We start from the raw sequence: 15192 nt of genomic DNA on the forward strand, positions 1-15192 counted from the left end.
GTGCTCAGTACTCCCTCCCCAGGACTCCTGGGCTCTCCTGTCCAGGGGGTGGTCTGTCACTGCATGCATGGTTATAGAAGGGTGGGGAGAATCCATGTCACTAGATTACAAGCTCTGGAGAGGAGAGCAGGGAGCTTATTCTCTGTTCACTGTTGTATCTCAAGCACCTAAAGCAGTCAGTGGCAAATAATAATTGTTCAATAAACGTTTGTTGACTAAGAAAGTGAGTGAAGAGAAATTTTAGGCGGTTTTTTCTTTTCCTTTTTATGGGACTGTCATGGGAGTGGGGAGTTTGGGGGCCTTTGGGCAGCCTTGGCGTTCCTGGGTGTGATGACTTTTGTGTGGGCTGGTTGTTCTCCCTCTTTTCCTTCTTCCCTTCTTGGGTTCTACTGGGCTCTGCTCTTTTCTTCCTTAGGTTCCCCCACCTGTCTCCCCCTTTCCGTTCCTGTCCTCCCATCCCCCCAACTTCCCACTCACCAAATGAATGAATGAGAACACAGCTCACAGACTCTGTCCTGCATCACAGGAACAAGGAGGTGAAAACACTGCTGTCCATCGGGGGTTGGAACTTTGGCACATCAAGGTGAGACTGTGCTGTCAGGTCTTCTCTCTGGGGTGGGGGCGGTGTATGGGGGAGGAGCAGGCAGGCCAGAGGTGAGGACAGAGTGGGGAGCCAGCTGGGCTGTGGGGAGACACGCTAGTACTCCCCCGAGTCCTGACCTGGCCCTGGAGTCCAGGGTCCCCTGACCTCTCCTCCATGGTGAGTGAGGGGAGACAAGGCAGGTCCAGGAGGTGGTGGGAAAGGGGCTGGGGGGATATGAGGGGAAAATGGGGTGCTCACAGTTGTCCCCTCAATGCTTCAGAAGAGGCAGGGCTTTTGCCTCAGAGAGGGGAGGAGTCTCGTTTAGGACATGGATAAACCCCAAGCCTCCCAGGGCCTGGGTTTCCTCGCTTTATAAATGGAGCCAGTGGTATCAACCTGAAAGGATGGGAGGAAAGAAGGTGATATAAGCCAGATGCTCAGCTGAGCACCTGGGCACATGATCTGTGTCCAGTGCATGGTGGCTACTCTTCGTTACCCTCCACTAGGCAGTGTGGAGGTGACAAACTGCCTTCATGTTCTCTGAAGAAACTTTTCCCCTATTTCATGGCTGAGGCCAAGGGTAGAGAGTTGCCTCCCTTCCTGCCTTAGAGGAAGGAGCTGTAGGAGAGGGGCACCTGGAAGCCTGAGAGTGGGGGAATGTGAGGAAGCACCTGGCACAGAACCCAGGAGCAATGCAGGGAGGATGCAGGGAGCTGGGTGAGAACTGGCTCTGCCTGACCCCAGGCCTCGCCTCTCCCTGGGCCACGACTTCTTGAACATTCGCTGTGTACAAACGCTGGCCAGAGGCTTTGCATGCATTATCTCATGGTTACTTGGGAGAGGCTTACAAAGTGGCTGTTTACGTTCTAAATTTGCAGAGAAAAGCAGGAATGCGAGCTTAAGAAACGTACCATATTTCACACAGGTGACCATGAGAGATGGCCCAGCTATGGGTGGAAACCAGATAATGGAACTAGGCCTGCCTAAGTCTGAATCTGGTTAATTTTCTAATCATTGTACTCAGGACTAGTCCCAAATTGCTTAAAGTTCAACTCCGATAAGTACCAAGTTTTCCAATAGTGTCTTCACTGTGGAAGAGAAAGCACTAGAAAAAAAAATAAAACAATCAAACAGCCAAAGAACAAAAGAGCAAAGAGTACAGAACTCCTAGTCTGAGCATGGCCCTCCTGTGCCACGTTAGCTCAGAGATCTTTCTGGAAATGCTGGCCCTTAGCTCATGTTCCCTCCGCTAATCTGTTCAGGCAGAGAAAGTCAGTGCCAGGACAGGGTGTCAGGACTGAGTTGTTACCCACGAGGAAACAGCAGAGGGACAGTGCGTGGCTAGGGGCGGACCATGTTTTCAGAGGCCAAGCTGGCCTGAGCCTGCTCTCTCCACCCCAGGCTGTGTGCTTGTTTCCATCTGGCAGGGGAAGTTGTGGTTTGCAAATCCTCCCTGGAGCCTGAAGTCCCCATTCCTGGGTATTGGAGCCCCGTGCTGGGAGGCTCTGAGAGTTTCAGAGACCTGCCTTCCTTTCCTCAGTCACATCCACTGTCCCCTCCATGGGGTGCGAACCAAGGGGTCTTGTAAGGGAGGCTGAGGTTGTGCAGAAAACACTCCTGGCCTCACCTCTGGTCTCCCTGCAGGTTCACCACGATGCTGTCCACATTCGCCAACCGGCAGAAGTTTGTCACTTCAGTGGTAGCCCTCCTGAGGACACATGGCTTTGATGGTCTGGACCTCTTCTTCTTGTACCCTGGACTCAGAGGCAGCCCCAGGCATGACCGCTGGACCTTTGTCTTCTTACTTGAAGTAAGGCCAGCCTGGCAGCTCCCGAATCCAGAAATGATTCTACTTTGATCATATCTGGGCTCAGGGCACAGGGGAAGCCTAAGGCCGGGGACAAGGGCAAGACAGCGGTAACAGAAGGTTGTTTGCTGCCATCACCTGCAGGTGTTGGACAAAGAGCTGCCTAGCAAGATCCCTATGGCGGCTCTTTCTCTCTGTCACATCCAGGCCTTGGCCCAGCCCTCCAGCCTGAGTGATGCCTTCTCTGTGCAGCTCCTGGACTCCCTCAGGTGGGCTGTCTGAACTCTGCTCCTGGGCCTGCTGCCAGCCTTCTGTTCAATGACTTACCACATTGGCTCACGTCCAGCTCTTTCCATCGCACTGCTCTGTCAGTTCATCTTTACAGAATCCTGGTCAGGAGAAAGGGGCTGTATGGTGCAGTGGTTAACAGTCTAGACTTTGGTGTCAGATATACCTGACTCTCAAGTCCTGATCTAAGACTGGGTGACTTCCCAGAAACCTGTGAAAGAGTAATAATAATAGGATCTACCTAGTAGTTCCTGTGAAGATTAAGCAAGTAATGAATGTTAAAATGTAGCTTAGCTTGGAATACTAGTATTAAATAAATATTAGCTTTGTTTATATTAATACCCAAGAGTTTATTAACTGGAGCAAGAAAACAAAAATAGAACTGAGTTAGACAATCATACCTTGAATTCACAAAGCACATATCCTTTCATAAAAGAAAAATTCATAGGGTTTCAACCCACTTGCATTTTTCTCCCTAATATCCCCTTGTCACCCTGTACTCCATCCTTTGTTGTGTAGATGCCATTCGATTCTGGCTACCAAGTGCTCTTTGTGTCTGCAGGTTGACTTTCTTAAGGAGAACAATTTTGGTGCGGTCGTGATTTGGGCCATTGATCTGGATGACTTCTTAAGCTCCTTCTGCAATAAGGGCAAATATTCACTCACAATCAAGCTGAAGTCACTCCTGGGCTTGTCCTCAGGTGCATCACTACTAAGTTCACCACATTGTTCTAAAGATGATGTAGGTCAAGCTGCAAGAATGGCAACTGCAGAGGGGCAAGAGTGCATGGAGGTGGCCACAGAGCATCATGTGAAAAAGGGACAGATTTACAGGAAGAGGTTTTTTAGAAATACTTTTTTCAACCAAGAGGCCAGTCTAAGTTCAGTAGCTATGTGGGCAAAGATTTGAATATACCTTATACCCTAGAGGTGGGCCTTTCTTCTCAGGAAAATTTTGTCTGGGAGGAAGAATCTGATATCTTGAAAGTGAGTCTGATGCATGTGCTGACATTTTCTCTAAACTAGACAGCTCCCCTGTCAGTGCAGTGCACCATATCCTAACTTAGACATAAGCAGGCCAGCTTAGCCACTACCCACCTGCCTTAGTTACGGCTTTTGTCTTTGGGTGCTAGTGGGGAGGGTTGGAGGTAGGTCTTGAAAAAGAGCAGGCACAAAGGCTCACATTGCTGATTGGTCCATGACTCAGCAGTGTGAGGAGAGAAACCCCTGCTCTTCACATGCTTTGTATGTTCCTTGGTTAAGCATCCCTGGGGTAAGGCTAAAGATGGAGGTAGAGAAGTAGAAGATATAAGGGTTCTGTATGTCTCTATTCTCAGGATATTGACAGAATAATTGATTTTTTTAAATTGTAAAACCTGTTAAGAGATGATTATAAAAAGATGGGCTCAAATTGTAGAGTGAGGGAGTAAGAGGCAGCAAATTCTAGTGGTGGAGAGGGTTCTAGTAATATAGTAAAATGAAATATAAAATGTCTGAATTGCCAGGGGGAGAAAAAGGGGATAAAAAGTAATGTTGAAAGGAAACAAGCAAAAATAAAATATAAGAAACAAAACATAACAAGATGAAAAATCTAAGTATAATACGGCTAACAAGATGACAAAATGCAGATGTATTACTTATGACAGAAATATGGATAAGCCTCCTCTACGAAAACACAAGTATTAATTAGTCCCCCACATAAAATCCTTGGTCTAATCACGGTAGGGTTGGGTTCACTTCTCCCTGAGTAGAAACGTAGCATAAGCCCAGGGCTGACATCCTGCTAGGACTCCAGTGGCCCTTGTTCTCCCTTCCTCCTTGCTTTGGACATCTGTCCCCTTGTAACATTCTTCCCAACCATAGCTTGGGAACTCTCACAGGGCTCAAGTTCTTGGAGAACAAAACTGATATAAGAGGAGATCTATAGCTTTTGCTTCTAGGTTCAAAAACAGCTTATGATGATGTTCTGAAATGGCCTTTTTGTTCTTTTAGAATGCACTCCACCAGCCACCAAGACCTGGTACAACCCACCAGTGACACCCGGAAATGAAGTTTCCTGTGCCAGTATCGGTGGAGACAACCCACCAGGGACACCGGAAGTGAAGGTTTCTGTGCCAATATCAGTGGAGACAACCCACCAGTGACACCCAGAAGTGAAGGTTTCTGTGCCAGTATCGGTGGAGACAACCCACCAGTGACACCCGGAAGTGAAGGTTTCTGTGCCAATATCAGTGGAGACAGCGGCAGTGGTGGAGAAGGTGGTGGTGATGGAGGAAGTTGTGGAGGTGACGGTGATGGGGGCAGTGGAGGAGATGAAGGTTTCTGCACTGGTAAAGCAGATGGCATTTATAGCAATCCTAAAGACACCACCAAGTTCCACCAGTGTGTTGGAGGCAAGACCTTCCACTCCCAGTGTGCTCAGGGTCTGGTGTTCCACCAGAACTGCAAGTGTCGTAATTGGCCTTCAATTTAAAATGTTGGAAAAATTCTACTTTGTCGCAAATTCTCTTGTGCTGCATGTCAAACTTAATCTTCCAATACTCCATGTAGTCTACATATTATATCAATTTATCTGTCAATTTGGAAGCCCTACCTTACTAAAACAGAATTATAATTAGGTTTTACTCCATTAAGATCTAAAAAAACTGTAAACCCCTTGAACAAAATCCATATGTAAAATAAATGACACTGTATGCTTTATGTTTTGTACTCATTTGTATTTTTTCTTAAGTACTTGTATATACAATTAAGCATTTCAAGGGACCCTGGAGGTTAACTGAAGCTATAGTAAAATTTTTACTTTTTGTCAAATCAGATTACTATTTTAGAAAGGGGAGTTGCCTTCCCTGGCAAAAGCCTTGAGAGTATGAACCAAAAAACAGTGTGAAAGATGTTCTCTCATCCCTGTCAATATCCTCCAAAGAAGGGGCCCAAGACCCTAAGTCAGAAAAAATAATGAATGCTAAATTACCACCTCTGGAAAAAGCAGCATGTGTGTGGATCCAGAGGAGAAAAGGGAGGGAGGTGTGCAAAAGCGGTGAGAAATGTTAATCTTGATTTATCTCAAGTCATAAAAATACTTCTTGACAAGATAAGAGAAATCTTTAAATGATCAGATTAAAGGAAGTAAAAGTTTTTAGACTGAGGTATATTTAACATTATCTCAATATTCTAATTTGATTTCCAGTGGACTTGTCTTTCACCATTTTCCTTCAGAAGATCTTGGCCCCTAAGGAATTAGGCCTCTCAGCATCATACTCCCAATAGGTTTCAACTCCTAGTGCTTCTTTCACCAGCTAACACTTATCATACGCTGACCCTGAAGAGTACATCAGGCTACAGCTTTTTGAGGCACTAGCAGCATCTCACTCTTTGGTATCCAGACACATGAAGACTTGCCATCGGTCTGATAATTACTAAGAAGGCTAAGTAGGCACAAAAGGACCTTCCCATTAAAAGATAAGGTAGACTATACTTAATGCCCTTTCTGAAGGAACCATACTTGAGTTATTTCAGTTTGTGCTGGAAGGAAAAGGCCTGTCTCCCAGGCCAGTGTCTAGATAAGTACATTGAATGTGGCTGCTGTGAGTTCTGACCTTAACACACCTAGAGTAACTTGTAAGGCTTCAGGGCATCATTCAAACTGGGAGTGGGGAACAGATCCAATCCATTAGCCTCCCTGGGGAGTCCTTCTCGTATTTCAGTCCAGGCTCAAGAAGCCAGTAAGTGAGTTTATTTTGATTCTTGCTGTATCCCCAGTGTTTGTCACTCTGCCTGATGCATGGTAGGAACTCAATATGATGATGACTGAAAGACTAAATAGATGATGTGATGGGAAAGGGGGGATATTTTGATTCTGTGAGTTTTACACAAATCTGGGAAAGGCAATCAAATCAGGACCTCCCCAATCCATTCTGGGGAACTCAGACACTTGGAAGAGCTCCTAAAACCTAAACATTAACACTGCCTTTAAGTATCCTCTGCTTCTAGCAAGCCCAAATACAAGGCCAAGCAAGCCATCCAAATCCTTGATATGTGTAGACTAACAGTCACCTATCACGAGGGCTAGTGGTATAAAACATAAAACTCGTGCCTGGGAATTAGAGCTAGAGGGCAGGGACCCACAAGTATTTCAGTAAAGTGAAGCCACCCCACTGAACACTCAGTAGAAACCCCCTTGACCCATCTACATGTATATACAACAAACCAGCACATGGAGAGAGAGCCCTCTGAACTAGTCTTTATGCTGTCATATAGTAGTTATGAGTCCCTTGCCCCTCCCTGTGCCCCATGCTGGCAGACAGGCGGGCCAGAGCAATGCAGAAGGACAAGAGCAGCTCTGTCCTCAATCCTGGAGAGTCTGTGGTCAGGAGGAACACGTGAAGGTAGTCACAGCTTTTCAGTTGTAATACAGGCTTAGGTAGGCCACAAGGTTCCGATGCTTTCTAAAGTCTTTGTCTGTGGGCAGCTGCAGTGAAAGAATATTTTCTAGGTCAATATTCGAATGAGAACCCTCTGCCTCTAGTCTTCCTGGCTGTGCAAAACAGAACTGTACGTTATAGCTGTTGTGGCCTAGCTGAACCCCAACTGCATAGTAACCTAGCCCTAGTGAGTCTCTCAACATTGCTTTGCACATGTACTCTTTGTCATCTTACTCTGGAATATATCATTCTAGGAATTATTTTCTACTTGGTAAATTGTCAAGTATAGCTGGTAAACTTCTTGAAAATGAAGATTATGTGTTTAATACTTGAATGTTACCCATAGGCACAATGATGTTAATATGTTTGGCGTTTAATAAATATTTGTAGAATTAATCCAAAGTTACACTAGGGGAAAAAAGGCACCTCCTGAATTATGATAGCTGACATGGATTGAGAGCATTTATTATGTTACAGGTACTGTGCTAAATGCTTTTCTACAATATCTCAATCTTTACTACTTTATCAGATTGAGTCTATTATTATATCCATTTTAAAGATAAGCAAACTGAGGCTTAGAGTAGTTAGAGGACTTGCACAGGATCACAAAGCAAGCAAATATGGAACTAGTATTTGAATCCAGGCAGTCTGTCCCTGAAATTCACGTTCTTGCCAGAATGATCCACAGCCCCTTGATGATCTAATAAGCAAGTGGTGTGATGGAAAGAACACTGGCTTAGGACTCACAAGACCTAGATTCAAGTTGAGTAACTTCTACAAGCCACTTAATTCCTCTGAGCCTCAGTTTTCTCCTCAGTCATAGAGGGATAAGTATCTCGGACTACTATAGATTACTTGAGAACTAAATAAGAAAATGTGACTTGTTTGCTCACACGCACATTTAAAAATCAAGTGAAATTGTGTAACTCTCCAAAAAGATCCCCATATGCATATACACACAAAACTGTGCAAGTAATTTCAGGGGGACAATGATTTCTTGAAGCTTATTCACAGACTCCTGGTTAAGAATCACTGATATACATGGAAGTGTTAGGTAAAGAGCTCCATAGAAGTCCAATCCTATTACCTCTGCTCTCAGTGTTCTTTTCTGTAGACATGGAACCTGAGCCCAGTCTGGAGATCCAAATTTCATTGGCCAGGTGACTTTTTTGGGTGGCTTTATCTCTGGGTTGTATGTGGTGGGGCTAGAAACAAAAACACAAAACAACATATGTAATGAGTTAGTGGTCATATATGAATTTCTACCTCTGATCTAGAGTCCCAACTTTTTGGGGAAAGGCAGCCAACTGATTAAAAAAAGATTCCTTTACCTTTTAATGTATTTCTAACTAAGTTTTAGCGTTCAAGATATCTAGTCTTGACAAAGTAAAAATCAACTTATTTTAAAATATTTCCGGAACTTCAGTATCCTTAGCTGAGAGACCATAAGTTCCCAGAAATGGTGGGTAATAAAAGACAGCTAACACAGTGATGCATAAGTACTGCTCATGATATAAAATTGAGGATAAAAGTGCAGTGCTAATTTAAAGTTATCAGTAATCTAGGGACAGCAAAGCAGAACCAGGTGAAATTTCTTGATAATGGGATTATTTAATAATTGCCTTTGTTCATAACACTTTGTCTTTTGGTGTAGACTCTTTGCTGTGGAAATAACACATAGAATGGACGAGGGAATCAAGATTCAACATCTCCACTTCCTTACTACAACCTTGAGAAAGTTACACTCACTCTCTGATCCTTGGATTTCCCACCAGTAAAAGAAAGACCTTGTGGCTGTATCAATTTACATTCCCACCAACAGTGCAAGAGTGTTCCCTTTTCTCCACACCCTCTCCAGCATTTATTGTTTCTAGAATTTTTGATGATGGCCATTCTGACCTGTGTGAGATGATATCTCATTGTAGTTTTGATTTGCATTTCTCTAATGATTAATGATGTAATGATGTTGAGCATTCTTTCATGTGTTTGTTGGCAATCTGTATATCTTCTTTGGAGAAATGTCTATTTAGGTCTTCTGCCCATTTTTGGATTGGATTGTTTTATTGTTATTGAGCTGCCTGTAAATCTTAGCAATTAATCCTTTGTCAGTTGCTTCATTTGCAAATATTTTCTCCCATTCTGAGGGTTGGTGGAATGTAAATTGATACAGCCACTATGGATAACAGTATGGAGGTTCCTTAAAAAACTACAAATAGAACTACCATACGACCCAGCAATCTCACTACTGGTCATATACCCTGAGAAAACCATAATTCAAAAAGAATCATGTACCAAAATGTTCATTGCAGCTCTATTTACAATAGCCAGGACATGGAAGCAACCTAAGTGTCCATCATCAAATGAATGGATAAAAAAGATGTGGCACATATATACAACGAAATTTTACTCAGCCATAAAAAGAAATGAAATTGAGTTATTTGTAGTGAGGTGGATGGACCTAGAGTCTGTCATACAGAGTGAAGTAAGTCAGAAAGAAAAAAACAAATACTGTATGCTACCACATATATATGGAATCTAAGAAAAAAAAAAGGTCATGAAGAACCTAGGGGTAAGACAGGAATAAAGACACAGACCTACTAGAGAATGAACTTGAGAAAATGGGGAGGGGGAAGGGTAAGCTGTGACAAAGTGAGAGAGTGGCATGGACATATATACACTACCAAATGTAAAATAGATAGCTAGTAGGAAGCAGCCGCATAGCACAGGGAGATCAGCTCGGTGGTTTGTGACCACCTAGAGGTGTGGGATAGGGAGGGTGGGAGGGAGGGAGATGCAAGAGGGAAGAGATATGGGAACGTGTGTATGTGTATAGCTGATTCACTTTGTTATAGAGCAGAAACTAACACACCATTGTAAAGCAATTATACTCCAATAAAGATGTTAAAAAAATAAATAAATAAATAAAATTAAATTAAAAAAAGAAAGAACATCCTTGACCCTTTGCCCTACAATTCCACACATTCTGAAAGCCTTCCTAAAGCACTTAGAATGCCTCCCTTGGTCTACTAGGCCTACATATTCTAGCCCCACCCCTCCTCCTATGTTTTCATTTCCTCCTTGCTCACTGCACTCTAGCCAAACTAATTTTCTTTCTTTTTTCCTCACACCAAATTCCTTCCCAGCTTATAGCATTCGCACTTGCTATTCCTCCTCTCTGAGAAGCTCTGGGCCCAGATCTTCACAGGGCCAGCTCAGTCTTGTCATTGTGATTTCAGATAGTGTCATTTCCCCAAAAAGACCTATCTGGACAATCCTTGCCAAAGTAGATTCCAGTGCACCACTCTGTATGATATCATCATCCTGTTTGATTTTATTCAGCACATCACCAGGTCACCAGACTTCCTGATGCACCCATGACAGCCCTAGTTTATGGCTACCATCTTGGTATAATTGACACCCTTTCATTCTGAGAAATGTCACTGTCTGACTAACAAATAATATGGTCACTCTCCTTAATACCATTGATATTTTCTTGTTTATTTGCTTCTCATTGTTTGGACTCTAGAATATAAGCTCTAGAATATAAGAATAAGAATATAAGAATCTAGAATATAAGACATTAGGAATCTTGTGTGATGGGTTTAATGCAAAATCTCTGAACCCTACAAATCTGCCTGGCCATTTATAAATATTTATTGAATGAATCACTATACTCTACAATTTTATAATTCTAGAGACCTGGAAGGCAAGAGGTTGAATCTTTAAAGATAGATGATTTCTAATTTAGAGGGCATGGTTGGGATGAAACCCCTTTTTGTACTTCCTTTCCTATTGCTATTTGTTGAAGTGCACCAGAAAAAGGGACACATACCCAGGATAACAAGAGTCCTTTAAGTATGTCCTAAATCGAGGCAGCAAAGAATTAAATGGAGCAAAATTGTGTTTGTGTTTTTGCTCTCGAGGATTGACTGTCTGGTACATGCCTGGGTAAGGTGTCATATCCTGTTTCCAAGAAAAAGACCAATATGTTAGAGGGTGATATATATATATATATACACATACATACACACACACACACACACACATGAAAAGCCTTCTAAGTAGAGAAAACAAAATCATCTTTTTCCTGTTCATGTATCAGCTATGGTTTAGAAACAAGCCTATAGTAGGTAGAAAACTAAGATAAGGGTATGGTTCAGCTACTTAAATGCACCTAGGCTTAGGGTGTAGAAATAAACCTATGGTGGGTTGACAGCCAAGGTAACTATTGCAGCTACTACCCCCACTACCCCACCATCCCACCATGCCAACATCCCACTCAGAAATTCTTTTAGAGCCAGTATCCCTCTCCTTGAGCTTAATTGTCAAGAAAATGTCCAACAAGAGATTAGGAGCCTATACTGAAGACTTGAAGTCCAATCACACAAAAGGGTGAAGAAGTTCGATTTTATTTTTAACTGACAAGATAATATGATGCATATAAACAAAGCTTCCAGTATTTTAACATCAGGTGTCTCAAGACTGAAGCCTTGCCTTGGTACCATTCATTCTGAGAATTGTTATCTACTCTCCCAGGATACTCACACACACATTTGAAATGCTAACATCCAAGCTTTTCTGATAGGCTTCTTAGTAGCTTTTGCCCAAATGACTTTTTTTCTTGAATTTCAGGGCATATTCTTTACATAACCTCCAGCTTTGCTCCCCAGTGCAAATACACACAGCAATACGGATCACACTAAAATCTAAGCACATTCAGCCATTTCTCACCTTGTTAATTGGCTTAAACCTCACGGCTGTTCTGGCTCCCAAAGCATATCCTTTTATACTGGTCGGGACCTTAGAGAGGTTGTATGCCAAGCCATACCTCTTCCGGTAGTATATAGAAAACAAAGAAAAAACATACATAGAGAACATTATAGTTATTAAAACAGAGCGAACTTAGAGTATTCCTGAATCTTCTCTGCCACAGTTGCTCTTTCTTGATTTCTCTGCATCAAGACCATACAAGCAATTACATAAGTAACCCAGGCAACTCTACAAAGGAATGTGCCTGGATAGGTAGAGTGAATGACATTTCTCTACTTCCAGTGAATCCACTCCTCTGAGCCCCACAGAGATGAATCTGCTGTAATGCAACTGTCAGTCTGATTATATGATTTCATAAACTGACCTACCAGCACAGCCACAGTCCAGATTTGGACTAAGGGGAGCTATTGAGTCACTTGCCTTTGGAGGTAGGAATGGAGTCTCTTTTGGTGAGGACTGTACTGGGGACCGCATGAGGCCAAGGCTTGCGTTTGGTGGGAGGCAAAAAGGGAGCAGCTGTCCTTTGATTTCTGATATTGGCCCTGACAGCTGGTTTCAGAGGGCATTTTCTCATGTTGGGACCCTGAAGGTCACAAATCCCATAGAGTTTTTCTTCCAGGAAACTTGGGTATCCTTAGATACCTTGAGACCCACCTAAGGGAAGGTGAATACTCACATCTTCTGCTATGTAACATCCAGGCCCTCTGTTGGGCTCTCCCCTAAAAGGGAGAAACTTGTTCCTCAACAAGCTTGGGGGACAGGAGTGAGGAAAGACCTTCCTCTGTTGACATGTTCCAAAGGAGTAGTTAACCAGCGGCTCTGAAGATCAAGAAAGAGGAGAAACTCCACATGAGGGAAGACCCCTGGTCTAAGTGAGAGCTCGGGGGTGGGTGGGGTGTAGGGAGGCGCGGCAAAGCTCTTAAGAGCAGGCCCAGCTCTTAACAAAAACCAGATCAACTCCATGTAAGGGGGTGAAGCGCATTTTCCTTCCCTTCGCCCTTCTTCTTTCACAGCCTCTCTACTCTTCCTCTTACCTCTACTCTTGACTCCTCCATTACAGCCCTCCTTACCTGCTTTATTGAAGCACATCTCAGCAGTGCCACCAGGGCCAGAGTTTGTGTACTGCATTGCCTAGGAAACAGAGGCGGGGCTGGGCATCCCCAGCTACCAAGCTCCCAGAAAGGAGCGGCTCTGAGCTAGCCTACTAAGCAAGTGGGGAATCCTGCAGAGCCACCCTTGGGGCAGGAACTGCACCTCCAAGTCCAGGAGCCTAGGGGAGTGAAAATTCTGCAGCTGGGCAAGAGGTAGGGGGTTTGCTGGATCTGAGGTTGTAGGCTGAAAAGCTTTGGAAGCTGGGCCACCAGAAATGCACTGCTGAGGAAGGAGGGACCCCCATGTTCAGGATGCCCTGAAATTCAGGCTACTAGGTTCAGGGATGTAGGAAAACACAGCCTCTGCAGTGGTGGCCTATGGGGGTGGGATTCCTGGGAAATGCCCAGAAGAGAGGAGTTGGGGACCTAATGGAGCCCAGAAAGTTCTGTATTAGGCCTCTCTTAGACACATTTTCCCTTTTCTTCAAGCAATTCCCATCAGGTTACCCCCTTCTACCCCTAAGTGGTGCTCGAGGCTTTAAAAGGTCTGGAATCCTTAGGGGAAGAGTAAGAGTGCAGTGGAATCACAGAAGTGCTTAATAGTTTAAATTTGGGGATAGTTACTTAAGTCACAGTTTCTTCATCTCTAAATTGGGAATAATAATTCCTCTTTATAGGGTTGTTGAGAAGATTAAGATAACAGGATTAAAGCAGTTCATTGCCTGGTGCTTGGTAGGTGACAATACAAGAGGCTATTATTACTGAAATAGTATCTAGCTAGCTTAGGAGCACTCCCATCCTAACCCAAGAAGAAATATCAGAGTGTATGATGACTTCTTTACCTTTGTCCTAGATATTAACACTAACTTGTTATCACTTGATTTTAGGATAACTTTAGGAGTTGTCAGGTGTGAGAGGCAACAGGATGCAGTGTGATTGGTACATTCTACCTTTGGCTTCTAAGGATGATCTTGGGATCCACACATACCCAAGGCTAGCACAGTCTACAGGGATGATTTTATAGCTCTAATATAGGGGTTCCAAAAGAGGTAATACTGAGTCCTAGAGGATATTTTGGAAACTTGTAGAAGTGTTTTGCTTGTTAAAAATTACTGAGGTAATGCTCCTGGTCAATGGGCCAGGGAGGCTGGATACCTGTAGCTCATTGCCCAGTTACACAGTGAATTGTGTCAAGTCGTATGTAACATTCAAATGTCTTCCTGGCCTCTACAAAAATAACTGATTGTATCTGACATATATAGCAACATTGAAGAAGGTTTTTTTTTTTTTAAACCAAATAATGCAGAAAGCCCAGTAATATAGGAGGTCTTATGAGAAACAAAGCTTAATTGGAATAAAAATATGGTCTCAACATTATTGCACAATTTGCTTCAAGCCTCCTTTCCACTCAAAATATAATTACAGTAAAAATTATGGCAAACAAAATAAAGAGATGCAGTATTAATTTGATAATTTTTACTTTCTTTAATATTTTAAGGAATATTAACATTTTTAATACTCACAGTGTTTTTTGAAAATTAGTGTTTACATTATTAGTGACATGAAACATGTCTCACAAAGTACTTTGAAATTATGGCAACATATTCCCTCATTGGTAGATTGGTTTGCTTCAAGATAATCCTCCAGGTGAGAAGAGATAGAAAAAACAGACTCAATAAAGCGTATATATTTCAAGACATCAGAGATATACCAAAGAAGAAAGAACCTGCAGGACCAAGATCCCGGAGAAAGGGGTAGCCCAAAGTGGTGAGCCCAACAGTTGATGCTCCTGTTCCCTTTGAACATTCACTAATTAAAAAGTTGACTGACATAAAAAGGAACGAAATTGGGTCATTTGTAGAGATGTGGATGGGTTTAGAGACTGTCATACAGAGTGAGGTAAGTCAGAAAGAGAAAAGCAAATGTCGTATATTAACACATATATGTGGAACGTAGAAAAATGGTACAGGTGAACCAGTTTTCAGGGCAGAAATAGAGACACAGATGCAGAGAATAAATATATGGACACCAAGGGGGAAATGCGGTGGGGTGGGGAGTGGGGGTGGTATGATGAATTGGGAGATTGGGATTGACATATATAGACTAATATGCATAAAATAGATAATTAATAAGAACCTGTTGTATAAAAATATAAATTAAAAAAATAAATAAAATAAATTAAAAAAATAATAATTTTTTAAAAACCTGGTGGAGAAACAGAGGATTTGAGCA

At 42.9% G+C, this 15192-nt stretch overlaps 2 protein-coding genes across 2 annotated transcripts in view; one reads left to right on the forward strand and one right to left on the reverse strand.

Moving 5' to 3' along the window:
- The window catches only part of LOC309974296 (acidic mammalian chitinase-like), a gene marked incomplete at both ends in the record, with an annotated part of 50660 nt that extends 45838 nt beyond the window's left edge, over positions 1–4822 (forward strand). Inside the window, 2 exon segments of the mRNA XM_082858887.1 lie at positions 3241–3379; positions 4671–4822. Coding sequence (XP_082715013.1) covers positions 3241–3379; positions 4671–4822 — 291 coding nt within the window.
- Positions 4823–7077: 2255 nt separating this feature from the next.
- On the reverse strand, positions 7078–12958 carry LOC309957514 (ciliary microtubule-associated protein 3-like; the record flags this gene model as incomplete). The annotated part of the gene is made up of 6 exons (XM_082832795.1): positions 7078–7146; positions 8187–8304; positions 10932–11062; positions 11831–11929; positions 12546–12688; positions 12940–12958. 6 exons carry the CDS (start codon positions 12956–12958, stop codon positions 7078–7080), a joined length of 579 nt encoding a protein of 192 aa, XP_082688921.1.
- Between the last annotated feature and the right edge of the window lie 2234 nt (positions 12959–15192).

This window comes from Leucopleurus acutus, assembly GCF_964270905.1.
Source record: "Leucopleurus acutus genome assembly, chromosome: 2".
Classification (NCBI taxonomy): domain Eukaryota; kingdom Metazoa; phylum Chordata; class Mammalia; order Artiodactyla; family Delphinidae; genus Leucopleurus; species Leucopleurus acutus.